The sequence below is a fragment of the Brassica napus genome, chromosome A4 (genome assembly GCF_020379485.1).
Source record: "Brassica napus cultivar Da-Ae chromosome A4, Da-Ae, whole genome shotgun sequence".
NCBI lineage: Eukaryota > Viridiplantae > Streptophyta > Magnoliopsida > Brassicales > Brassicaceae > Brassica > Brassica napus.
Genome location: NC_063437.1, coordinates 13,700,435 through 13,725,523, shown reverse-complemented (window position 1 = coordinate 13,725,523; position 25,089 = coordinate 13,700,435). Strand labels below are relative to the sequence as shown.

Sequence of the window (25,089 nt, the reverse complement as noted above, 5' to 3'; positions counted from 1 at the left end):
GGAATGAAGACCTGCGATTCTATTTATGATGGTGAGATTAAGAGAATAGATAATGCTCAGACGATCGAAAAGAATCATGATGCAATCTATTCTTTCTTTCTCACCAAAAGTCACTGACCGTGGCCTGCCAAGCCAAAGTAGATAGATACTTCTTGGACATGTTAGAGTGAGTAACGAGTAGAGCCGATCGATGACAGAGTCCAAAGACCGAGCAACGTAGATAAACTGAAGCTTGTTTGTCTTAGCCGACCAGACGAAATTAAAGAATGAACCTTCAACGCGATGAACCGATCTCTAGTATAGGGCATGTGTCACATTAATCACAGTATTACATGAACAACTTGTTTCAAGTCACATTAATCACTGTCACATTAGTGTATATATATCCTAATAAATATACAACCTTTAGTTAAGATGTTTTCAAGAATAAAAAGAAGTATTCTTATGATTAAAAAATATATCAGGATAATTTAAGGATCTACTTGAAAGTTATCTTTTTTTTTTTTTTTTTTTTGTCATCAGCACTACAGACTCATATTGATTCTGTGAACCAAACCGGGTGAGCTGAATCCATGTGAACGACAAAAGACGATTGCTTCCTAGCACTGAGTGCCAGACTATCCGCCTTTGAATTTTACGTCCGTGGTATATAGATAACTAGGGCCGACCCGCCCTACGGGCGGGATGAAGATTTGAAAATTATTTAAATAGTTAGAATAATTTTTCTAATATAAATTTTTATGTATTAAAATATACATATTAGTTTATTTTGGAAGGGGTTTTAAGACTAAAATAATCATGCAATGTCGATAATTAGTTATTTTGTCTTGGGGTGGCATTATTAGTATTTTAGATTAGGTAAATATATCTGAGAAAAGTTAGTATTTGGATGGTTTATTATTAGGCATATGTGAATAAGTTTGTACGATATATTCCATGGATATTTTTAATCGGTGGAATACAAAATATACATATTTGGGTCTTTGTATTTGAAGCCAATAATTTGACATAAATGTAATTTTTAATATGATATTTCTCATCAGAACGGGAAATATAAATCTCTAAGATAAGACATAGTAGTATGCTGGTAAAATTTAAAAGGGAAATCTGTTTTTTTAGAGCAAAAAAAAGGTAACTATGTCCCTTTAGACTAATCTGTACTACTTTATGTCCTATTAGACTAATTTTTTCGAAAATGGCAGTAATGCCCTTAAAATTGTAATTTTTTTAAAAAGATAAATAATGAGTTCGACAAGCGGGATCGATCGATCCAGCTTTACAAGTTACAGTGGATCGATCGATCCCGATAATTATTCAGAACAAAAAAACGCGAAATATATACTGATCGACCTGGTCCATTTCACTCGATCGGCGAAGGTCGATTCTTTACAGATCGACCGATCCACTAAGGATAGATCGATCGATCCCGTGCCCAGGAAAGAATCCCAAATCGATTTTTTTGGTTTTGTATGATTATATCCGGGTTGATTCCCACTTGATTTGAACCGACTAAGCATGATTTCAACTCTTTAAACTCGATTTCTCTGGGACGAAATCCTTAATTTCCCATTCACGAACAAAGGGGGAGAAAATCAAATTCTCACCCAAAGTTCATTAACCCTAACTCACTCAATTCTCTGATTTGGACGATTATTTGGCCTAACTCATACGATTTTGTGAGCTTTTTACGAATCTATCACTCTTTAGTTTGTTCTGCAAAGGTATGAAACTCTATCTCCACTTCTTTTTAGAGTTTGAAAATAGAAAGGTAAAAGGTAATTTTTTTGGGTTAGTTAAGATATTTAGGCTTCAATCATGTGTTAAGGTGATGATTAGAGAAGATTTTGTACACAATCATGGTTTAAATCATATTTTTGGGATAGATTTAGGAATTTTAGGTTTTTGTTATTAATAGATATATGCTGTATTGTTTTCAAATTTCAGATATGGAGTTGGAGTTGCCTAATCGTTTATACGGTGAGGGATTGGAACCTCAGGTTAAGAAGATTAATAACAGCTGCCGACTAAAACTTCTCGAGTTGCTAAAAGAAAAAATGGAACCAGAATTCGATGAAGTTATGAAAGATCCCATTTTTTCACAGATTATGGTTATCCAGAAGAATGATCTGAAGTTTTCGGCGAGGTTGGTACACTCTTTCTTGTGTAAGGAGTTGATGACAAGCAAGAGACATGAGAAGTGGTTCACTTTCGCTAGGAGACCTATGCGTTTTGGATTGCAAGAGTATCATGCTGTCACTGGTCTGAAAGTGAAGCGAGAGAATAACAGTGGGCTAGTGACATGGAAAGACGATAATGGTTTTTGGAGCAAGCAGATAAAGACAAATGGAAAAATAAATTTGCAGATCATAAAAAAGAAGCATTTGGAAGAGAGCAATACCTGGACTTGGGTTGATAGGGTGAGACTGATATATCTTTGCGTTATTATGGGTGTGGTGATGGGAAAGGATGAGAAGGTGAATATCCCGCATCTGTACATGAAGTTGGCGATGGATTTGGAGAAGCTTCGGAATTACCCATGGGGTCTGTATTCGTTTGATTTCCTTCTGAAGCAAATTGATAAAACAAGGCATAAATTAGAGCAGAAAGAGGGGTATCTGATGGAAGGATTCTTGTTTGGTTTCCAAATTTGGATAATGGAAGCTGTTCCTGCTTTAGGAGAGATTTGTGGCACAAAAGTCAGTAAAAATTTTACAGGTCCACTGTGTGGTAATTGGAGAGGATGTGCAAAATGTTCTTATGAAGATATCATTGGCGTTGAGAACTTATTCCCAGAAAACGTATGCAATTTTTTTTTCAAATTAAAATATTTATTGTCTTGTTCACTTTACTAATGATTTGATTGTTTGTAGGGGATTTTGCATTCATTCATGGAATCCCACATAGATGGAGTGGTCCTTTTGGCAACTGATTTTGTACAGAAGGATGAGAAGAAAGATGAAAGAGTAGATCGTATTTTAGATATGATCAATAGTAAACATGATTGGAACAATCATGTTTGGGGAGTAAAAGAAGCTACAAACTCTGAATTTGAGGAATCTGGCGAAGAGAAAGGAGATGATCAAAGAGCTGATACTGAGAGAGGTGAAAATAGTCATGTTGCAGGGAATGTTGATGGCACAGCTGATGTTTCGGGAAGAAACAAGAGAAAGCATGCAGACCGAGGAGCAGAGTCAAGGAAGAAGAATGTTTTGTGCCACCTAGCTGCTTCATCAAAAGGAAATATTGACACAGATATGAAAAATTTCTTGGAGGATCTGGTACAAGCTTCTTTTACTACTTTTGGGGAGAAATTCTGTCAGCAGTTCTCGGACAGGTTGGGTAAGATTGAGACTGAGGTTACACAACTCAGGACAGCTTCAGAGAGAACTGAGCAATTTGAGACCGTTGTAACCGACAGATTGGGGAAAATTGAGGCTGAGGTTACACAGCTCAGGACAAGTTTAGTGGTGACTGAATTGGTGGGAAAGAGTGATCAAGCAAGCGGTCCTAGCTTGACCAAAATCAACAGTGGTCCTAGCACCAGCAAAAAAGGCACTGCTCCATCAAAGAAAAAGGTAACTACTAAGAGAAAGAGTTAAAAGTTGTTGAAAGCTTGGAACTAGGCGATGGAATGTAGGTCTTTGAAGCTAGGTTGTTAGAACTTGGAATGAGGCGGTAATATGTATTTGAAACTTGTCGTTTATGTAATCACTATATTTAATGTAATATGTATTTGGAAGTTTGTATGTTTATTATGGATTTCGAACTTGGCGTTTATGTCTATTCTCTGTTTTGAACATGAAATTTGTATGTGTAATTTGTAATTGTACGTGTTTGTCAACAGGCTGTAAAAAACCAAGAGTTAAAGACTGCTGATTCGTGTGTCAATTTACCTCGTGCAAAAGTTACTCAATCATCAGCTAGTGATCTTAGTATGGGTACACAAGAGTTTTTGGAAAGTTGCATGAAGAACCTTCCATTAGACACATTTGTGAAAGGTTTGAATCCTTCTCAAGCTAAAGTCGAAGATTCATTGGATTGGTTGGAACTTCCAAAATCATTGAAAAAGCCAACAGATTCATTGGAACTTCAAAAATCATTGAAGAAGCCAGCGGTCCGATTAGATGACCGAGATATAGAGCTAGACGGCGAAAATTTCCCTGATCGCTGCTTGGTGTTTGTGCATCCTACAGATTTTAAGAAGATGCAGGACTGGCAAGATACACGAACGTATGTTATTCCTTTGTATATATCATTCGGTTGATTGTCTTAATAATTGACATCTCTACCATTGTATTTTGTTTACAGAGCTATACAGATTGGTCCTTCTATGTTAGACGGTGATCTAGCCGGACGTATTATGTCTGCCAGCAGTTGGCTTAAAAACTACGTAAGCATTCGACTGGTTATTTCTATAAAATGTTACCTATTATATTACTGTATACATTATAGATTTGTCTTTGTTTTTGTAGGAAATTGATGCTATAATGTATGTTTTCCGGGAAAGAACAACATTGAAACGATGGAACGTAGACCGTGTTGCTTTCATGACATGCGTCTTCAGCGACCTCATTGCTAAGGATTACCAGAATTTCTGTAAGGGTATTAAGAAATACACTATGGATCCATTACTACTGCAATACGGTAAAGGTGAACTGCCTTCCCATGGAAAAACACAGATGTTGTGGAATGTCGATGTGGATCGGATGTACGTTCCTGTCTGGGTCAATTGCAACCATTGGATTGCTTTATGCATCAGTTTTGTGACTAGGAATATCCAGGTGTTTGACTGCGGGGGTAAAAAAAAAATCAAGGAAGTGGAAGCTTTCGCGCAGCTTATTCCTCGGATTGTCAAGGCCGTGCAGTCATTGACAATACAGAAGCATTTCCACATCACTCCGTACAATGTTTCCTATGTACCTATGAGTGGTCTTAACCGACTTCAATGTCATTGTGGTGTGTACACTATAAAACACATCGAATGCCACGTGCTTGGGTTGGACATATCTATGGTGAATGATGAGAACATCTGGGGAGCTCGGATAAAGATTATGTGGGATCTATGGGAAGCAGCTAATGATCTAGAACTGATTGAGAGAATGTCAAAGTATGAACCTATTAAGTGTAGTAAGCCTGCCGAGTATGTTGAGATTGATGATTTATGATTTATTGTTGGTTATGCTTTTTTAAACTTATTTTGTAATGATTTTAGGAGTTTGTGTTATAATGGTTTTTTTCTATATACAGTACTTGATCTTACAAAATGAAAGACAACATTATCAATTACGATCGTTCGGCAAAAGCTCGATCGCTTTCAGATCGATCGATCTGTATTTCAGATCGATCGATCCCGCACCCTGAGCATTATGCAGACACAAACAAAAAACGCGCAGCAACTTTTGATCGACCTGTTCCATTACGCTCGTTCGGCAAAGCTCGATCGCTTTCAGATCGATCGATCGGTATTTCGGATCGGTCGATCCCGCACCCTGATAAGTATATTTTATGGTTTTCATCGGTTAAATCCGGTTTAATACCCACTTAAATTGAACCGGAATAATACGATTTTACTCATAAATTACGGGAAACTCTCTCGGCGAACGCAACGCAGAATTTATCGACTCTGCAGGATTGTTTGTCCTAATGTCATACCTGTATCCATGAAATTGACATCTAGCCCACTTTTTGACATCTGCTTCCATAAGATACGTTCCAATTGCTGGACTGATATTGCAAACATGAGCAAACGTCTTCTTGAAATCAACCACTCTATAAGCCTTTGAAGCCTTAGAAATCAACCCAGCTAATCCCTTCCCCCTGAAATATGATATCACATTATTCAACAAATGATGAATACAAATACCATGTCTCGTTAGCGGATACACTTTCTCCAGTGCCTTCCCTATTGACACTTGTCTATCCGAAATAAAAGCCAAACCATTATCATCAGCAACAACAACTTTTAATTCTCTCATAAACCATTCCCAAGACTGCTCATTCTCAGAGTCTACTATCCCAAATGCAATAGGATATAAATTTGAATTTCCATCTATAGCAGTTGCAACCAGTAGCACCCCTTTGAATTTACTCTTCAAGAATGTTCCATCGACAACAATGACACGCCTCATGACTGTGTTAAAGCCTCTGATCGATTGACCAAACGCTATAAACAGATATCGAAATCTACCATCGACGTCAGTCTTGTAAGAGGAATGTGTACCCGGATTGGCTTCTCGCAGCATGTGCAAATATTTTGGTATTTTCCCATAACTTTCCTCTGGAATACCTCTAACAGCGTTGACTGCATATTCACGGGAATCCCATGCTAAAGAATCAGAGATCTCACATCCATAATCATTACGCATAATCTGAACAATATCTTTCGCTTTAGGCCCTTCCTTGATACCTTCATATTTATGCATTATCAGATTGCCTATCGTTTTCGCTGAAGCTGTCCTTCCGGCACTGGTTTTGTTTGAAGGTGCGCAGGAATGTACACCGACATACTTCTTAATAATAAAATATGTGGAGCCCTTCAAACACTCAGCTCGAGCACCCCAAAAGCACATCTTATCAGCGCATCTAATACACCAAACTGATTTATTGGAGTTGGTAACTGTGTAGTGAAAGTTATGCTTCATTGCACATAACTCAAACCTCGCTTTCAAAACTGTTTTGTTGAGGAAAAGATCTCCCGTCTTAACCAATTCGACCACCTGACTCTTTGCCAATTTTTCTCTGTTTTCTTTTTCAGAATTGATCTTCTCAGCATCATCATCATCTCCTTCAACCTCGTCTTGCTTCATTTTTCCTTTCTTCTTCTCGTTATGCTTGTCAGCATCATAATCATCTCCATCAACTTCACTTTGCTTCATCTTCCCTTTCTTCTTCTCGTTATGCTTAGCCCCCTTAACAATATTTGAAGCGGTCCCAATGTCACAAGGATTTCGCTTGTACTCTTCACTAGTACTTGCATCACTTGGCATCTTATTAAGATCAATATCGATCTTATTTGGATTTCCTTGCTTTGCTTTATAGCCGACACACAATTGAGTTGACTGATGCTTCTTACAAAACCCTAGAAAATTTTGAACTTGCCTTGAGTTTCCAATGATCACTGGTGGACAATTTGATGAATTGATCAATCCAATAGGAAGGTAACTCAACTCCAAATCAGCATCTGTTTCTTCAAAACCAAAATCCTCTATAACAATTTTCTGTAACTCTTCCAGAGAAAACTTCAATTCCAAAGCAAGTAACCTTCCCCCCTTTCTTTTTATCAACATTAAAACTCCAACCCGAAGATACAACCAATTCCCAAACACCACATGAAGCATAGACATGAATCATGGTAGAAATAATGTGAAAATTTTGTGAAAATTTTGTGAACAATCAATGGAATATAGAAGACGGCGAAGAAGGTTGCCAAGGTTTTTTTTGTCATTTTTTTTTGTTCTTTTTCGTTTTTTTTTTTTTTTATTTAAAAAAATCGAGTGAATATTCTCAAATATTTTGTTTCCATATTTTTAGGAACTGATTTCTTATCCGTAGAATACAACTAATATGTAGAAATCAATTTCTACAGTTTTGTAGAATTATAGTAATTTTTAGAATTTGATTTCTACATGTTTTAGATTTATAGTAAATCTGTAGAAGTCGGTTTCTACATGTTTTAGAATTAGATTAATGTGTAGATTTTGATTTCTAAGAACTTTAGAATGGTAGGTTAAGCGCGGAATGTGTATTCTACATATTTGTAGAATACTCCTATTTACGTAGATCACGTATTCTAAACATTGTAGATTCAATGAAAAAAGTAGATTTCGTTTTCTACTTCGTAGAATGTCATTTCTACTTTTTTTAGAACATAATCTGAAATTTATAATTTTAACTTTTTTATAACTGGAAAATATACCATTAAGTTCATATAGGTATTTTAACAAATGTTACTATTTTTCCAATTTTTTTTGTTTGTAAAACTATTTATTAAAATTATTTTCATAAATATTAAAGGGTATTATAGGAAAATATGACACAAAATATAGATTAGTCTAAAGGGACATAGTTACTATTTTTTTGCTCTGAAAAAACAGTTTTCCCAATTTAAAATAACACAGAGTCAAACGTCTCAAACTAATAGCATTTATAGTTTTGAAAATGATGTTTTCGTCGAAGCTTAAAGCAAATATTGGCTTGTTGATTTTTTATGTAATATGTTTTGTTTTTTAAGTGAATAAATTAATTGTTGACAAAAAAAGTGAATACATTAATTCTGTATTGGTAAATACGAAGAAGACCAGTTTTATTGGTTCACAGACTAACCCATGACTTTTACATTTATATTCTACAATCGTGTTTTGCGTGTGTATGACGTAACCGACCCTAGACAAATTAAAATTAGCAAATAGAAACTTTATAAGCTTAAAACAATATTTAAACTTTAAAATAAAGTAACAAATTTTAAACTTTATAAGTTAACAAAAAAACTCACCAAATTCAATTGTCAAAACAAAAAATTTTAAAATCTGACCAATACCAACTATTATCTCACCATTAAGAAATGGTAGTCTCCCAAACACAAAGTGACTTGTGACTGTTTAAATAAGAAATGGTAGTCTTTAAATATGGTCAGTCAAATTATAACAGAATTTCACTTTCGTCTATAGAATCTATATTAAGAACAATTTATACTGGAATAATAAATATACTCTATAATATAAAATTGAATAAAGACTGAAACAAACTTAAAGTACCCATATAATTGGAAATATCCAAAACATAAATATCCAAATACTTGAAATTAAACAAAATGCATAAGCATATTATTAAAACTGAGATTCTTATCATAAATTTGTTGCTGCTACATCCTAAGTAACACGCGCTTTCTTGACCACCTTAGAGGATGAGACGTCCGGATTCTTACATGCAGTACCGTATAGACCCGTCTTAGCATCTGATCCATTACCAGTGGCCCTTCCAGATGCAAACCCAATAGGAGCTGGCTTGCCATTAGGCATGTTGTCATCATCATCCTTGTTACCTCCCTGATCCATTGAGATTGTTATACATATGCGTATTTGTAAACAGCAATAAGACAGTGAGGTAACGTATTACACATTATATTTACATTGTCGTCCACGTCATCGTCTCGCACACGACCAAGCTCATCAACAATGCTGAATATCAATCTAAAGAAGTATACAAAATGTGAGTGGAATGCTGTCAATAACCTAACAATATTAACACTATTACACATTATACTTACATTGTTGTTTCTTTCTGAAATGTTGCTTCATATATCATGTTATGGTGAACGTCTTATGATTGCCCATGAAGTTATACGCAGTGACCATCACCTGAAAAGTGTATGATTTTCCTTCCATATCTGCAATGAACGGAGGTATCCTAGAGTCTTCAGGGTTCACTACGTCTACAGCCTAATTGACAGGAAACCAAATACAAATTAAGCTTTTATTTAATAGGCGATAAAAACCCAAGTAGACAGAGGTATATTTTACCAGCATCTGAACAGCCTCACTTGCTCTAAGATTATGTAGTTTCGTCATCACACCATCAAACCAAACAAATGTTCCTTCGGCAGTATCATCAGCAATAGCGTCTCAACACGATAGCTGAAAGGAGATGGTTAGGCCTGGGCATTCGGAGTCCCAATCGAGTTTCGGTTTTATCCAATCGGGTTTCGGTTTTTCGGGTTTATCAAAATCAGCCCCATTCGGATTATATGAAAGTTCGGTTTGGGACCGGTTCGGGTTCTATCGGGTTCGGGTCGGGGTTAGTAAATCTTCAAAGAACCGGTACAACCCAATATACTTTCGGGTTTGGGTCCCAATCGGATTTTCGGTTTAAAAGTACTTGATTTTTACCTATTTTATAACCAAAACATGAGTAAAACCGGTTCTTCAGTTTTAAAATACCGGATTTGTACCTATTTTGTAACCAAAACTTAAGTAAAATCGATTCAAAAATAAGGAACATCAATCGTGATCATTCAAAATCAAACGAAAAGTAAACATATTTAATGATAAAAAAAAACCAAATAAATAAAATCATAAAACGAAAACTAAGTTCTCATGAAATGAAAAACATTGTTTAACGAAAAAACAAAATCTAAATCTAAATACTTCAAGATTCAACAGCCATTTTTAACCATCAACCTTCATGTAACAGAACCACCAACCTTCATGTAATAGATAAGTATTTTAGATGTTCAATATTTCTTAGTGTATTTTGGATACATATTAAGAATTGAGATCATGTTTGGTACAAGATCTTTTCGAGGTTTTGAATGTTTCGGGTTCTATCGGATATCCATTTAGATTCGGATTCGGTTCGGATAATACCCATAACCCGAAATACCATAAAACAAGACCCATTCGGTATTTACGTCGGGTTCGGATCGGTTCGGATTCATTTTTATTGGATCAGATTTGGTTCGGGTTTTCGGGTTCGGTTTATTTGTCCAGCCCTAGAGATGGTAATGAGGAAGCCAAATTATTAAGATAAACTTGTATACGTGTAGATGTATACATACATAGATATATAGTAGGGACGTAACTCACCGAAGTTTGAAATATACGTCATATATATATATATATATATATATATATATATATATATATATATATATATATATATATGGGTCACCTGAAACATAGTTTGAAATAGATCAGTGCTGATTAACAGAGGAAAGTTAACCGGAAATAATTATCAATGCTAATTAACAGAAATCAAAATCAATGATAACAATCAGGATGAGTTTTTACTGGAAAATAAAAATCAGTGCTAATAAACAGGAAGAGGAACTATCAAAATCTGGAAAAAAGGAACTTACATTCACGTCAACCATTAACATATGGACCCACATCAGTTCACCACCACGCTTAACATTTATAGACTCCCAGAACCGCAGGAGCCTCGCCTCGACGACGGAGGAGTAGTTGCCGGACTTAAGATAAGAGAAAAAAAACCCTTGAGTTAGTCATAACACAATCTATTAGTATGAGATTTAAGAGATACGAAGATATGATGAGATCAACGAAAGGAAATCTCACACGTATTTATACCGTAACCACAACATCTCAGATCGGAAAGCATAAGACGAAGTGGGGGTGTGAATCAATGGGAGTAATCAAGTAGCCTTTACTCGAACCGTTTCAAGTTTCAGATGGTGAGAAATCGCAAACGTCGCTGCAGCGCCGTCGCACGTAGAGGATAGACAGACTTCGTTTCTTCGCTACAGTGGATTAGGGTTAAAGGGTCTCCTTCACTCCGGGCCCTGATTATTTCCAATCTAAAGCCCAATTACACAATATTTTACAACACAAAACCCATGACGACAGATCTTTAAAGAACCGCTGCGTTTTTATTAAAGCAGCCACGTGTCGGCTTGACATCATCCGAATTACTGAGCTGGAATCCTAGGTGGACACCCTGGGAGAGAAACAATCCCTACTTTATATATAAAGATGTCTGCTCTTATGAAGCTCTCCTTCAGGATCGTGATGTCTTCTAAATAATTTGCAAAAGCTGGCCATTCTTCTGGTTCTGAAACCATCTTCACCAATTGAGAACAATCCGCTGCAAACGTAACCTGAAATTGACGTAAATTCCTCATGGATTCCATTGCCCAGAGTAACGCTTCTATTTCCGCATGAAGAGACGAAAGACTAGCCCTGACATTTCTCGCCCCCAACAAACCATCAAACCCTTCCAAAGTACTAAGCCAACCTTGTCCTGAGAAACTAACACCCTCTTTCCATGAGCCATCTGTAAAACACCATCTACCTGGTATCGACGGCAATATCGGATCTATTATTGATGTTGTCATCCTCTGATCGATTGCTATTTGTGCTTCTGCCCACAATGTCGATTCTGTTTCAGCCAGTTTAAGCGTATCCATAGGGTCCATATCCAAATTACTAAAAACTTTATTATTCCTAGCTTTTCAAATGTACCAAAGTATCCATGCAAACTGATGATCTTCCATCGACGGGAGAATTCTCCAGAATAGATGATCCATGTTTGTAAAGAGGGAATTTGTTGGAAAAATAGTTGGATTTGATGGTATCTTCGAAAGAGCCCAAACCTGAAGAGCTGTAGAACATTAAAAAAAACATGATTTATCGATTCCTCCAGAGCTCCATATCTTACACAACATATATCCCCTTTAATCCCCCTTGCTTGTAAATTCTTCCGTACTGCGATGCATCCTGTCATTAATTGCCATAGAAAATGTTTTAATTTTGGTGGGCACCGTATTTTCCAGCAGTGAGCCTTTAAAACATCCACTGTAGGACCAATCAGTAACAGTGGTCTACCTCTATCTGGATAGATACGTTCTACCTCATATCCTAATTTAACCGAAAATTTTTCATTTTTTGTAAAGTGCCATCTATCTCTATCTATCCGCTGAGTCCTGCCCAGTGGTATACTTTCTACTTGAAAGTTATCTAAGAAATTGGAATATGTCATCAACACCGAACTGGACTACAAGTACGTGTCCCATCTCGAAAGATTGTTTTTCTTTTTGCAAATTTGTGCAAATAATTATTAGATTTATATAATGACAAAGTAGTAATCAACTTATCAGATATTTTATAGATAACCGTACGGTAAAAACTACCTGGATTGTATATGAAGTGTGCTACAAGTAGCATACCAAACATGAATTTCTGCATAAATCAATCCTTTTTCCATGGATATGTCAATTTCTCGATTAATATTAAATATTCATCAACTTGTAGTGATATATATATATATGAGAACTATTTTTGAAAGTTTCTATAAGATTGCCTTAATCCAATATAAATGGAATTTATAAAATTTTCTATAGTGCGAACAAAATAAATTCTCATTTTAACTTTATTTTATAAATTATGGCAGATTTTAGAATCTGTGTTACTTTGTAAAACAACATTGATTTAAATAATTTATGCATGTTGGTGAGCGGCCTCTCCCACACAATGGTTCTGACTGAAAAGCATTTCTGGAGTAAAAAATTTAGGTGAAAAATATTTTACTTCTAGTTACTCTACAAGTTTGCCAATCAAGTTAAAAAATTATTTATGTCTCTTCCTCTGGTTACTCCAATTTCTTATTTTTTCCCACTTTATATTTCCTCATTTTTCCACCTAATTTTTTTTCACTTTATCTCCTAATGTTTCCTACGATGCTATCATCATCGCTACTCTTTCTAAATGAAATGGGATCTTCTATTTTTTAAAAGATTTGAGGCTCTCTTACCAATATTCCTGGTGAAATGCTTCAGGCACGGTTTTGGTTTTTGAAGTCTAGATATTCCATATATTCTAAGATTTTCTTATAACAGAAATTTTCTCTAATTTTCATAGTAGAAAAAAATACGCATTGGCCATCAGAGAATTTATATGCGGACTTGTTCTGGCGTCCAAGACCGAAGACCGTTGCTTGGCCATGATCCATTCTCGGATGTGCGTCTCCGCTGTTAAAGGGTGCGGTTTTTAGTTTGGACCACCACGGTGAAGCAAGGACACTCGGTTATCAAAAAAAAAAAACGCAATAATGCACGCAAATGATGACATGAAGATTCACCACTGTACAAATGAAATATTATTTTAATTTTTTAAAAGATTTAAAGGTCTATTTATGTTGAAATGCTTCAGGCATGGTTTGATATAGTTTTTTTTATAAAACGGTTTTGATTTTTGAAGCGTAGACATGCGATATTTATTATCTAAATTTTTTTTATACCAGACATTTTCTATAATTTTTCGTAGTAGAAATATTAACCCAAAACAATGCACGCGAATGATGATATGAAGAGATAGATATGTCGTAATTTCTTGTACGGTTGAGCATATCCAGACATTTGAAAAAGTTGAACTGAAAACAGATTATAACAATCTTTTACGTATTTTTTTTTTGCAAATAAGAAACTTGTTTATACGTAATGACATGATGGCATCGTAGGAAACATTAGGAGATAAAGTGAACAAAGAAAGGTAGGTTTTAAATGATCGAGACACTCGTCGTTGATTAAAGACGCATTTCGTTTTCTTACATGAGGTGCTTGATAAGTTGAACCTATTACTTTCTGGAAGATTTGGAAATTTGAGAGAAATATTATACAGTATCTTCTGAAAGTATAACTGTCGTGGTTATTTTCAAAACTATCATGTTTTATCAGATTAAAAATGAGCAAACTTAGTTTAAATTCGATGGTATTTTAGCCCAAAATAAGTTTTTTTTTTCTCAATATCTAAGCGATAATTTCGATACCTAGTGATACAGATGGGTTCATTTTATTATTACTAGAGGTATAGTTGATCTCTTTGTTCAGTTATTTTATGAATTTTTATCCTTCCCACTGACGAGTCGGTAGTCCAAGATTATATTTGTACTTTTTTTTGAAATTTTGTTTGTTTGTATTTATGAGATATGAATCTAAAACTTTTGAAGTTACGATATTGTTTTGTTTTATTCCAACCACATGTCAGTAAAACCGGAAATTTCCAATGAAATGTTGGGTTTCGATTAATTAATTACTACATAAGCATTTGTTTGTCAATAGTGTGTCCGCAATATTTGGACCGTAATGAAAATCAGTTTAAAAAAAAAAAATTTGGACCGTAACATGAATGAACATATGATAAGTTATACCAAAAGATATCGAAGTGAGGAAACCTAAAATTTGAGCTTGATATATTTATATTATCAATTATTTCATGTTTTTGAGTCCTCTTCGAACAAACTTCCGTCGATTGTTGTATGATCATTTGAAAATCCAAACCCCAATAGTTAAAGGAAATACCAATGATACAAACACGTATATAAATACGAAAATGTGATACAAACACGTATATATATACGAAAATGTGTTAGATATATAGATCACGGAGCTCTACTATCAATGGCAATACAGACGATCATCACTTTCTGATTTTCGTATGATTTTCACCAAATCATCAATAGTTAAAGTGGAACGCTTTATAGGTAAGCCTAAGCCCTGGTGGTAAATAAGTTTTGAGAACTTAAACTCTAAAAATCTCTTATATATTAAAAGAGAAGCATTAACTTTAATGCACTCACATTATTTTTGTCATGTGGCGTTTTCACATTTATTTTAAAAAATTTACGCTGACGTGTCGAGTGTAATAGAACTCCTCAAAATTTTGATTTCTATTTTGCTAACAAGTTTTTTAAAAACACGAGACATGTTCTCATCATTATCATCCCCTCTCCTATCAAAATCCAAGCTTAGTTACTGTTGTTTACGTGAACTCATCAAATCTAATGCATAACTTTTTTTGGCTGTACCAATCTGTTATATACAAATCTGTTTTTAATTAAAAATCTTATATATTAAAAGAGAAGCATTGACTTTAATGCACTCGCACTATTTTTGCCATGTGGCGCTCTCACATTCATTTTAAAAAATTTACGCTAACATGTCGAGTGTAATAGAACTCCTCAAAATTTTGATTCCTATTTTGCTAACAAGTTTTTTAAAAACACGAGACATGTTCTCATCATTATCATCCCCTCTCCTATCAAAATCCAAGCTTAGTTACTGTTGTTTACGTGAACTCATCAAATCTAATGCATAACTCTTTTTGGCTGTACCAATCTGTTATATACAAATCTGTTTTTAATTAAAAATCTTATTCACATGAATCCTCTATCAAAAGATTTGCTTCTGCTTTTTTTTTGGGATGATCATCCAGTTCGTTTAGTAATCTCTCGCACAACTCCCCCAACCCAAATAAGTTGCTTTAGGTCAGGACTGAAGAAAGATATACGTACCTATTAATTGTTACAAGAAAAAAATATAAACTGTTTATAAATCAAGCCGGTTTTACATGAAAAGATTGAATCTTTAGCTTGTGCTTTTGTAAGCAAGACTTTTCTAGGATCTAGAGTAGATCTGTGTGTTTTGAGGTCATGGAGAATCCAATGGGGACGAGGTTAGCAATCTAATATTGTAGATTAAAATTTCTTACTTATTTCTTTAGAATCGTAACATTTATCCTTCTTAATTAGGTGGTTTCACATTTGTAATTGACTTAGAAGGTTGTTCTCAAGTCTTATTTGATCCTAACATGGCAGAAATACAAAACTTCAAATCAAAGTAAGTATAGTAGGTTAATAACTGCATATGTATTTATTGGCTAGCTCAAAACTAATTAGAATTTACGCTAATTTCTATATTCTTGTGTTTGTATTCTGTCACATGATTCCTATCACAGCAATACAGCATATTGAATTCAGACTTGGAGAGTTAATCAAGCTTGAAGACTTTTTCGTTTGCTTAATACCATATTTTTATTAGGTTACCTAATAATGTTGTTTTTCCTTTCAGAATTTTGCTAAAGAACTATTTATTATCAGTTTTATAATTATGCATCTTAGTAAAATCGAAATTTTTAGTTATAAGACTTTTTATATTTAAAGAACCAAATCGATGTCCACATTAAACTTAAAAAAAATCCATCTTAGAACCAAGTCGAAGTCCACATTAAACAAACCTAATTTTTTCTTATCTTATAAATAACAAAACTAATAATCTCATTCCGCGCAAGGCGCGGGTTATCACCTAGTGGTGTACTAAAGGAAAGTGTTGTAGAATTTATCAGTCTATTTTTGCCACAGATTGAATATTTTGTCGTCCGTTTTGTTTATACGCCATCTAAATTATCAAAACTGAAGTATAAATAAATCTTAACCCTAAGTTTTCCTCAATAATTACCATCCAATGTCACTTACTTTATAAATAGCAATTTCCATAAAATTGTTAAACAATTGCTAATATTTAGCTACCTAATAAATTTAGAAGATATGCAATCATTCATTTATTTAAAAATTCAAAAAATCAATTTTGCAATCCATAAAAAAACTATAAAATAGAATAAATGATCAGATTAATTTATTGGTTTATTAAAAATTAAATTAATCAAAATCGTTTAAAAATTTCAGAATAATAAAACTAACTCAGTTATATTTAATTAATTAGCATCTTCTAATTTAATTAGTATAATAATGTGTATTTAATTTTTAAATGTTTACAAAAATTAAAAACAAATACCCGTGCGGAGACACGGATCAAGATCTAGTTATCATTATGAGTTTTACACAACCTTAAATTTAAGTATTATTCGGTCTGAAAATTTCGCATTTATCGGTCTATATATAGTCATGTAGTAGTATCCCTACTATACGACTTCTTTGTCCTTATTTCATTTGGAATCATATCCTATACCGTTTTTCGCATAATCAAATTATATAGAGTCAAAGAAACAGTCAAGTAAACAGAGAAATAACAATATAAGTAATCATCAAACACATCGTCGAACTATCGATCTCCTATTTTGTGGCAGGTCCAAATTTGTTTGTTTGTTTTTCTTGTTTGAGTAAAGGATCATCCCACGGAGCTCAGGGTATGGTATTGATATATTCTCACCGGTCATTATGAGACCATCCGCATCGAAGTATCAATAGGAAAGTTCACACGATTTTCGCGAAAAATATATATTAAAATAATCGGATTTTATTGAACCCGGCTCGTGCAGGTTCGCCAAATTGATATCGTTTCGTTACTGTTTCGCGGGCCTTATGACACGTGGCGGTCCGCGATAGGTTCATTTATATATATATATTTTAAAGTCAAACGAAAAAAAAAAGTTAAAATAATAAAAAAAATATATATTGGAAATCGGAAATCATCAGTTCGCTGCTGCTCATGCTCTAATATGACGGTTGTAACTAGCAAGCCAGCGGGGCGTCATGGTTACATTACTTTTTTTTTTGTTAAAGAGTCATGGTTACATTACAGTTAAATAAAATAAAATATTTGTTTCAATATAAATTTTTGACAGCGAAAAAAATAAACAACATATGTTTATCATTTCTTACTATTGAAATTTGTTGTGTATGCGTGTACGATCTGTATCTAAAGAGATCTAATAAAGTAATAATAGTGCATATTCCTAGCGACAGCTTTATAATACTCCATTGAGTATTAGCTAATTACAGAAAGTATATCTAAATTATTGGATGATTGAGTATTTCGATGGTAATAAACCTTGTCGCGAGATTAATGGGCATGGTTGGTGTGAAACCTAAATGTGACGTATATGTTATGAGAGTGTGTGCACGCCTGCACGGGTGTCTAATTTGTCGTCGTAACGTTATGTCTCTTTGCATAGATATGCCTACTTTGACTCTCATCATGGCTCGTTGCTTTTATTTGCCGTTACCACGTTGGCACGTATATACAAATACAATTTGCGACCAAATAATATTAACACAAATTCTTTGTAAATTTTGATTCGACATGATTTACATCTTATATCCATTGCTAACTAATCGAGTAAAAAACTTGTTAGCAAACATACATAGTACATGTGTCACTTATTTAAGTGTATGAAATGGAAATTTCTACATATTAATAGATATAAGTTTAAAATAAATATATTCTCTCATATGATGTAACTCATATACTTATTGTTTTCCTTTATATTTTGCTCTGAATTAATTAAAATAGCATTATTTAACCTATTTTGCACAAAAGCATTATAAAATCTATATTCATTTTTAATATATAGCTCAAAAACTCTGTGATCTTTTGGCACCTTTTTCGAACTGAGGCTTATCTTTTGGCTTTTTGTTGGACAAACAAATCTAATCTCTAAACAATTTTTATTTGAAAAATATTAAGAGATATCTTTTTTTATTTATTAATATGAAATATCCGGACGTATAAAAAACCCAGATTAATTTTCAATAAGAAGTACAACCCACAGATAGACACTCTCTTCGTAATCATTTTTTTTTGTTAAACAAGACATTGTTGGAGTTTCAATATGACGAGGCTTTACGACAAATCGGTGACATATGTCTTATTCATAGTAATGACTAATTCAAACTATGATAACCGTTAACTACGAATGGTTGAGAGAGCAGGTTAGGATCGGACAAATGCGTCAAATGCATGACTTGTTCTATAGCAATCCTAGTTGAATTCATTTGGCAACAGAAAGAATACTAGTTGAATTGAATTGTTGGATTGGAAAAATAAAATAAATCATGTGGACAGTACAAGATTTATTGTGATGGTCTGATTTGTGCTGTCCTGGCTGAATCCAATACCTTCGACAGTATCCATCATTTAAATACTATAGTGACCGCTAAAGATGCGCCTATAAATTTGGATGTTTGGTTGAGTTTTATTAATTTTCAAACCAACCAGGATTGCATATATAAGAACTACCAATTTTTTTACTGAAAAAAAGAATCACCAAATTACTAAGAATTACCAATCTAAGACGATTCTTTGCATACTAATCGAGATGCATTAACTTTAAAGATTTTCTATGTCGTATTTGTGCGTGAATCGTATTAGCCTTATAGGTTTATAGACATGTATGTATTGATATGACTATATATGAGTATATATTACAAGGTAAGAAGAATTAATAAGGGTTCTAAAAGAAGAATTTCTTGACCAACTAAACAAAATAAACAAAGGATAAAAGTTGGACGTGGGAGATATAGCTGCATGTACCTTGTACTTGAAGACCCTTAGACCACCCGCATCGGGGGTTTATGAGGGAGTCATGGGCTCGGTATCATAGGGCTTTTCGATTAAAAAAAATAAATAAATGGGTTTCAACCCGTGAACCGGGTCTTCCAAGTGAGCCCGTATGATACGGGGTCATGCCACGCGGCGCAGAGGGAGTGGCTACGCGATCTCGCGTGTTGAGTGAGAAAAAAAGGGTATCGCGTGAAAGATCCCATTTTCTCTTCTCTCTTCGAAATCTAGGGTTTCTCTGTCTCTGAGGCGATTTCGTGTCGGAGTCCAGAGCCGGAGCTTTTCTCGATCAATTCGTCGTCGGAGTCACTCGTAAACGCTCTCAGGTGAGTCTCAATCACTCCGGGACGAGATAGCTTCGATTTGATCTCGAGAGGTTTCTAGGTTAAGGATGTCGATTTGGGGGTTTCATCTTAGGGTTGTAAATCGAGAAGGGGGTTTCGATTTCTTGGTTAAAATCGACATACGGTTTCCTTTTAGGGTTCGTTTATCGTGGATTTCATTTCGATTTGGGGGTTTCGTGTAAGGGTTTGAAATCTAAAAGGGGGTTTTAATTTCTTCGTTTAAATCAACATACAGATTTCTTTTATAGTTCGTTCATCGTGGATTTGAATTGGATTTGGGGGTTTTTAGTTAGTCTTTCAAATTTTTTTTTTTTTGTTTCTCGGTTGCTTCTGTTCTAATTATTTGTTTTCCTGATACAGATGGATCCCGAAGCAGAGATAAGAGACACAAAGAGAAGAAAGGAGCACATCGATATGCTTTCAATCGTGTGTGATTCAGAACACGGGATTCCGACGAGGTGTCCCTGCGGTGGGAGTATAATTCACGAGGTTCGTGGGAAGGAGGAATACGACACTCTCCCCGGCAAGCGTTTCTTCACCTGCATAAACTACGAGGTATAAAACGGGTTCTTGTCTTTTAAATTATGTCTTCTGTTTTTGTCTGTTAATTAACAATCTGATATAGTTTATGTGTTGTTACCAAGGCTGATGGTTTTCATTATCGTCAGCCTTGGGTCATTGGTGTGCAGGAGCATATCGAACGGCTCACAAGTCGTGTGGAGGAGGTGGAGGCGGTGATCAAGTGGCTGCCGGAAGTGAATAATAAGATCAAGAGTCTGGAGGTAATCTGACTTCCCACTTATGAATTTTGTTTTGTAATTTTTTTCTTATCTTTTATACAGTGACTAACACCATCTCATTGTCATTTCCTTGAACAGGCAGAGGTAAAAGCCCTCACTGTGGAGGTTGATAGGCTCACTGGGAAGGTTTATAACCTGACCGTGCAAGTGGATCACTTGGAGAAATGCTGCTTCGACTGAAAACACAAAGGTAACCACACTATCCCTAGAGTTGTTGCCTAATAATGAATTTGAACTTGAACTAGAGTAGGTTAGAGTAGTAGTAGAATTTAAACTTGAACTGAACCAAAACTGAAGTAGTTGTGTAGTTAAGTAGTTAAGTTAAGTGTAATCAATTTTTGAATGGTCTGTGTGAACTTGTATTTAAACTTCAACTGAACCAGAACTAAATTTAAACTTGAAATAATTAATTTGAAAACCTGATTTGATGTTTATTGAATGGTCTGTGTGAAGTAGTTGTGTAGTTAAGTTAAGTGTCATCAATTTTTAGTGGTTAGAAGGTGTTTACTTCCTTGTACTTGCAAACCCAAAAGTAGTTTAAAAACCTAGCTAATCGACATCTTAAAACATAAACGAAAACTTAAAAACTTCAATACTCAACCAAAATGGATCCTTTTCCCCTAAACTCTCCCGGCTTTGTTAACCTGCTTACTTCCCAGACCCCTCAGCCAATAGAAATAGGATCTTCTGAGGTTCCTAAACCTCCGGAAAGGAGGAAGTGGACAACCAAAGAAGATTTGGTGTTGATCAGTGCTTGGTTGAACACCAGCAAGGATCCAATAACCAGTAATGAACAGAAGCTAGGAGCATTTTGGAAGAGAATAGAGGAGTACCTGAATGCTAGCCCTCTGCTCGTTGGCTCTATTCCTAGGGAGTGGAGTCAATGTAAGCAGAGGTGGGGAAGGATTAATGAGCAGGTGTGTAAGTTCGTGGGATGTCATGAAGCTGCTCTGAAGGAGCAGGCGAGTGGACATAATGAGAATGATGTCATGAAGGTAGCTCATGACATCTTCTTTAATGACTACAAATCCAAGTTCATTCTTGAACATTGTTGGAGGGAGCTTCGGTTTGATCAAAAATGGAGATCACACAGTCTGACATCAAATGGTGCAAAGGAGAAAAGGAAGGAAACTGCGGATGAGGTGGGTCGCGAGGAAGATGTTAGACCTCCCGGAGTCAAGGCTAGCAAAGCAGCAAAACGCAAGAAGCATGGCAATGAAGCAGCGTTTGATCAGATCGAAACCATTCTAGCAGCCAAGAATATTTTATCCAAACAGAAAATACTTGATAGGTTGCTAGGCAAAAACGCTGATACACTTACAGATCAAGAGCTTGCTCTAAAAAACAAACTCATATCTGAATTGCTTTAAGTTGGTGAGTGGTTATTTTTTTTGAAATTTACAGTTGGTTGCTAGGAAATGCAGTGTATGATGTTTGTGTTTTAATCTTTTCCTTGATGTATATTGATATTGTAACTGTTGTGCTTTGTAGGTCACGGGTTCAAAGAGGAGGATGCGTGGATGGTTGCAGGTCTCTGTTTCTTTATGTATCAAATCAAGTCACGGGTGGTAATGTAGTAGTAGGTGGTTGTAGTGGTAGGGTATGTAAGATGGAATCACGGGAGAGTGTAGTTTTTTTCAACTTTCTACACTCGTTTTATGTATCAAATCATGGGCATGTCCCCACGGCTTTACTTTTGTACTCACGGGTGTATGTACCCACATGCTACTTGCTTCAATGTTTTTCTATATAAATGACTATGTGTTTCATTCATGCATTTTATCAAAACTATCTTACCATCTCGTAATCTTACCATCAGCCATACTTTTATCAAAACTAGAATGACCATCTCGTAATCTCACCTACCAACACCACTACGAGAATCACCAACCAACACCACGAGAATCACAACAACAATCAAACAAGAATCACCAATCAACACAAGGAATCAACTCTACTACTACTCAACCCCACGGATCATCTCTACCATTCAACAAAGGTAAGTTGAAAACCAAAAATTCTTAGTAAAGTTATAACCCAAAAAAAAAAAGATTCAAGAGAAATATATTGATTTATATTTTAAATGATAATATTTACTAAGTTTAAGACCAAAATAAAAAAAAAAAAAACTAAGGTTAAAACCCAAAATAAAATTGAAGAGATTCAAGAGAAATATATTGATTTATATTTTAAATGATAATATTTACTAAGTTTAAGACCAAAATAATAAAAAAAAAAACTAAGGTTAAAACCCAAAATAAAATTGAAGAGATTCAAGAGAAATATATTGATTTATATTTTAAATGATAATATTTACTAAGTTTAAGACCAAAATAAAATTGAAGAGATTCAAGAGAAATATATTGATTTATAATTTTAATGAAAAACTTTACTAAGGTGAAAACCAAAATAATATTAAACAAAAAATTAAGGTTAAAACCCAAAATAAAAGTTTAATAAAAAATTCGTCCATATTGCCTTTTGTAGGAAAAATATTACAATAAATATCATCAACAATGTCTTCCTCATCAAGTGATGAAGCGGATGAAGTTTTTGATGAATTGGTCGATGAAGTAGTTGATAATTTCATCGATACAATAATTGATGGTCAAACCAACAAACCAAAGAGGCGAGCTTATATTGAAAGAGATCGAGAACTAGGACACATTCGACTATGCAACGACTATTTCAGTAATAATCCAACGTACACAGAAGATATGTTTAGGCGGCGGTTTCGAATGAACAAGCCATTGTTCCTTCGCATTGTCGACCGTCTAAGTACTGAAGTTCCGTACTTTCAGCAAAGAAGAGATGCTACCGGAAGGAACGGGCTATCTCCACTTCAAAAGTGTACGGCAGCGATACGTATGCTCGCATATGGTCAGTCAGGAGATACGTATGACGAATATCTCCGGATGGCTGACAGTACATCACGTTTATGTTTGGCAAAATTCACTGATGCAATAATACAATTGTTTGGGGATGAGTATCTACGAACACCTACAGCCGAGGATCTTCAGCGATTACTCGATATTGGAGAGGTACGGGGATTTCCGGGGATGATAGGCTCCATCGACTGTATGCACTGGGAGTGGAAAAACTGCCCAACAGCTTGGAAAGGTCAGTTCACACGTGGTTCGGGAAAGCCGACAATTGTCTTAGAAGCCGTGGCATCACAAGATCTTTGGATTTGGCACGCTTTTTTCGGCTTACCAGGTACCCTAAACGATATCAATGTTCTTGATCGGTCTCCAGTTTTTGATGACATCTTACATGGTCGAGCCCCTAAAGTGAAGTTCAAGGTCAACAACCACACTTATCGTATGGCGTACTACCTTACCGACGGCATTTATCCTCCATGGGCAACATTTATCCAATCCATCCCACTTCCTCAAGGTCGTAAAGCACAGAAATTTGCAGAAATGCAAGAATCCGCCAGAAAAGATGTCGAACGGGCTTTTGGAGTATTGCAATCGAGGTTTGCAATTGTTAGGAACCCAGCTCTACAATGGGACAAGGAAAGGATAGGAAAAGTAATGATAGCTTGTGTCATATTGCACAATATGATAGTAGAGGATGAACGAGACGGATACGCTCCAATTGATACATCTGAGTTTGAGACAGGACAGTCTAGCAGAAGTTCGGAGGCGAGAAGCAGGGATAGTGTTAATGTCACCCCTGATATGTTAGCCATGCGGAGAGAAGTTCGAGATGGCGACAAGCATCATCGTTTGAAAGCTGATTTAGTGGAAAATATTTGGCAAATGTTTGGTGATGAAGATGAATAAATAAGTTATGTATGTTAGAAAAATTTCTCATTTATGTAATGTATTTTTAATGTAATGAATAAAATGTTTTCATAATTTTAATAATATGTTTTAATATTTTATTCATCTTTTCTGAATATTTTAATTTTTTTTTTTAAATTAATATTATTATTTTATTCTTATGAACTCCTTCTTCGGGTTCACTAATGCAGAAAACAGCATATCCGAGTTCATAACTGTACATGGGCCCACGAAAATATAATAAAAAATGTTGGTGAACCCCAAAGAGGGGTTCACCAATGCTCATGCTCTTATTAGGTGAGAGCTTCATGTACACTCTCCCTTCCGCAATTTCTTTATTTTTTCTATTAGAAATTCTGTTCAATTCTTTATTTCGAAAATAATCACATAAAAATCTCTGGAAATTTATAATTTTTTTTGGTAAACATGTTAAGAATTTATAGTTGTTACAAAGCATGCACGGTCATATTTGAAACCTATGTTCCTGAATATACCGAATTAAGAAACATACTTTAGATAAATATATGCATTTGACAGAAAATTAATTTTAATCTTGGTCAGATATAAGGCAA

The 25,089-nt window shown here is 34.9% G+C and overlaps 6 protein-coding genes across 6 annotated transcripts; 5 read left to right on the top strand and 1 right to left on the bottom strand.

The window, feature by feature from the left end:
* The first annotated feature begins 1,323 nt into the window (after positions 1 to 1,323).
* Positions 1,324 to 5,165, top strand: LOC125608015. Its single transcript, XM_048777705.1, has 3 exons — positions 1,324 to 4,230; positions 4,309 to 4,390; positions 4,473 to 5,165. The coding sequence occupies exons 1-3, from the start codon at positions 3,935 to 3,937 to the stop codon at positions 5,163 to 5,165; spliced, it is 1,071 nt and encodes a 356-aa protein (XP_048633662.1). The 5' UTR covers positions 1,324 to 3,934.
* LOC125608202 lies at positions 1,947 to 3,599 on the top strand. The gene is made up of 2 exons (XM_048778175.1): positions 1,947 to 2,798; positions 2,871 to 3,599. The coding sequence occupies exons 1-2, from the start codon at positions 1,947 to 1,949 to the stop codon at positions 3,597 to 3,599; spliced, it is 1,581 nt and encodes a 526-aa protein (XP_048634132.1).
* A 114-nt stretch (positions 5,166 to 5,279) lies between the features above and the next one.
* LOC106348916 lies at positions 5,280 to 6,422 on the bottom strand. Its single transcript, XM_048778174.1, has 3 exons — positions 5,884 to 6,422; positions 5,583 to 5,817; positions 5,280 to 5,357 (listed from the first exon to the last, which is right to left on the bottom strand). The coding sequence occupies exons 1-3, from the start codon at positions 6,420 to 6,422 to the stop codon at positions 5,280 to 5,282; spliced, it is 852 nt and encodes a 283-aa protein (XP_048634131.1).
* Positions 6,423 to 18,262: 11,840 nt separating this feature from the next.
* Positions 18,263 to 22,506, top strand: LOC106414802. Its single transcript, XM_013855386.3, has 5 exons — positions 18,263 to 19,911; positions 20,290 to 20,484; positions 20,574 to 20,711; positions 20,808 to 20,919; positions 22,221 to 22,506. The coding sequence occupies exons 2-4, from the start codon at positions 20,290 to 20,292 to the stop codon at positions 20,907 to 20,909; spliced, it is 435 nt and encodes a 144-aa protein (XP_013710840.1). The 5' UTR covers positions 18,263 to 19,911; the 3' UTR covers positions 20,910 to 20,919; positions 22,221 to 22,506.
* LOC125608201 (glutathione S-transferase T3-like) lies at positions 21,335 to 22,099 on the top strand. Its single transcript, XM_048778173.1, has one exon. It carries the CDS (start codon positions 21,335 to 21,337, stop codon positions 22,097 to 22,099), a length of 765 nt encoding a protein of 254 aa, XP_048634130.1.
* Positions 22,507 to 23,245: 739 nt separating the features above from the next.
* On the top strand, positions 23,246 to 24,513 carry LOC106413142. The gene is made up of 3 exons (XM_048778172.1): positions 23,246 to 23,849; positions 23,946 to 24,414; positions 24,510 to 24,513. Exons 1-3 carry the CDS (start codon positions 23,246 to 23,248, stop codon positions 24,511 to 24,513), a joined length of 1,077 nt encoding a protein of 358 aa, XP_048634129.1.
* The last annotated feature ends 576 nt before the right edge of the window (positions 24,514 to 25,089 follow it).

What these genes read in the sequence shown, in the direction of transcription:
- LOC125608202 (XM_048778175.1), top strand. Translation starts at nt 1,947, where the DNA reads ATGGAGTTGGAGTTGCCTAATCGTTTATACGGTGAGGGATTGGAACCT. An exon ending in AGAACTTATTCCCAGAAAAC is followed by an intron (nt 2,799 to 2,870) that starts GTATGCAATTTT and finishes GATTGTTTGTAG; the next exon opens with GGGATTTTGCATTCATTCAT.
- LOC106413142 (XM_048778172.1), top strand. Translation starts at nt 23,246, where the DNA reads ATGTCTTCCTCATCAAGTGATGAAGCGGATGAAGTTTTTGATGAATTG. An exon ending in CTGCCCAACAGCTTGGAAAG is followed by an intron (nt 23,850 to 23,945) that starts GTCAGTTCACAC and finishes TCGGCTTACCAG; the next exon opens with GTACCCTAAACGATATCAAT.
- LOC106414802 (XM_013855386.3), top strand. Translation starts at nt 20,290, where the DNA reads ATGGATCCCGAAGCAGAGATAAGAGACACAAAGAGAAGAAAGGAGCAC. An exon ending in TCACCTGCATAAACTACGAG is followed by an intron (nt 20,485 to 20,573) that starts GTATAAAACGGG and finishes GTTGTTACCAAG; the next exon opens with GCTGATGGTTTTCATTATCG. An exon ending in ATAAGATCAAGAGTCTGGAG is followed by an intron (nt 20,712 to 20,807) that starts GTAATCTGACTT and finishes TTCCTTGAACAG; the next exon opens with GCAGAGGTAAAAGCCCTCAC.
- LOC106348916 (XM_048778174.1), bottom strand. Translation starts at nt 6,422, where the DNA reads ATGCATAAATATGAAGGTATCAAGGAAGGGCCTAAAGCGAAAGATATT. An exon ending in GGGAAGGCACTGGAGAAAGT is followed by an intron (nt 5,818 to 5,883) that starts GTATCCGCTAAC and finishes ATCATATTTCAG; the next exon opens with GGGGAAGGGATTAGCTGGGT. An exon ending in GTTCGCCGAGAGAGTTTCCC is followed by an intron (nt 5,358 to 5,582) that starts GTAATTTATGAG and finishes CATAATGCTCAG; the next exon opens with GGTGCGGGATCGATCGATCT.
- LOC125608015 (XM_048777705.1), top strand. Translation starts at nt 3,935, where the DNA reads ATGGGTACACAAGAGTTTTTGGAAAGTTGCATGAAGAACCTTCCATTA. An exon ending in GACTGGCAAGATACACGAAC is followed by an intron (nt 4,231 to 4,308) that starts GTATGTTATTCC and finishes TTTTGTTTACAG; the next exon opens with AGCTATACAGATTGGTCCTT. An exon ending in GCAGTTGGCTTAAAAACTAC is followed by an intron (nt 4,391 to 4,472) that starts GTAAGCATTCGA and finishes TTGTTTTTGTAG; the next exon opens with GAAATTGATGCTATAATGTA.
- LOC125608201 (XM_048778173.1), top strand. Translation starts at nt 21,335, where the DNA reads ATGGATCCTTTTCCCCTAAACTCTCCCGGCTTTGTTAACCTGCTTACT.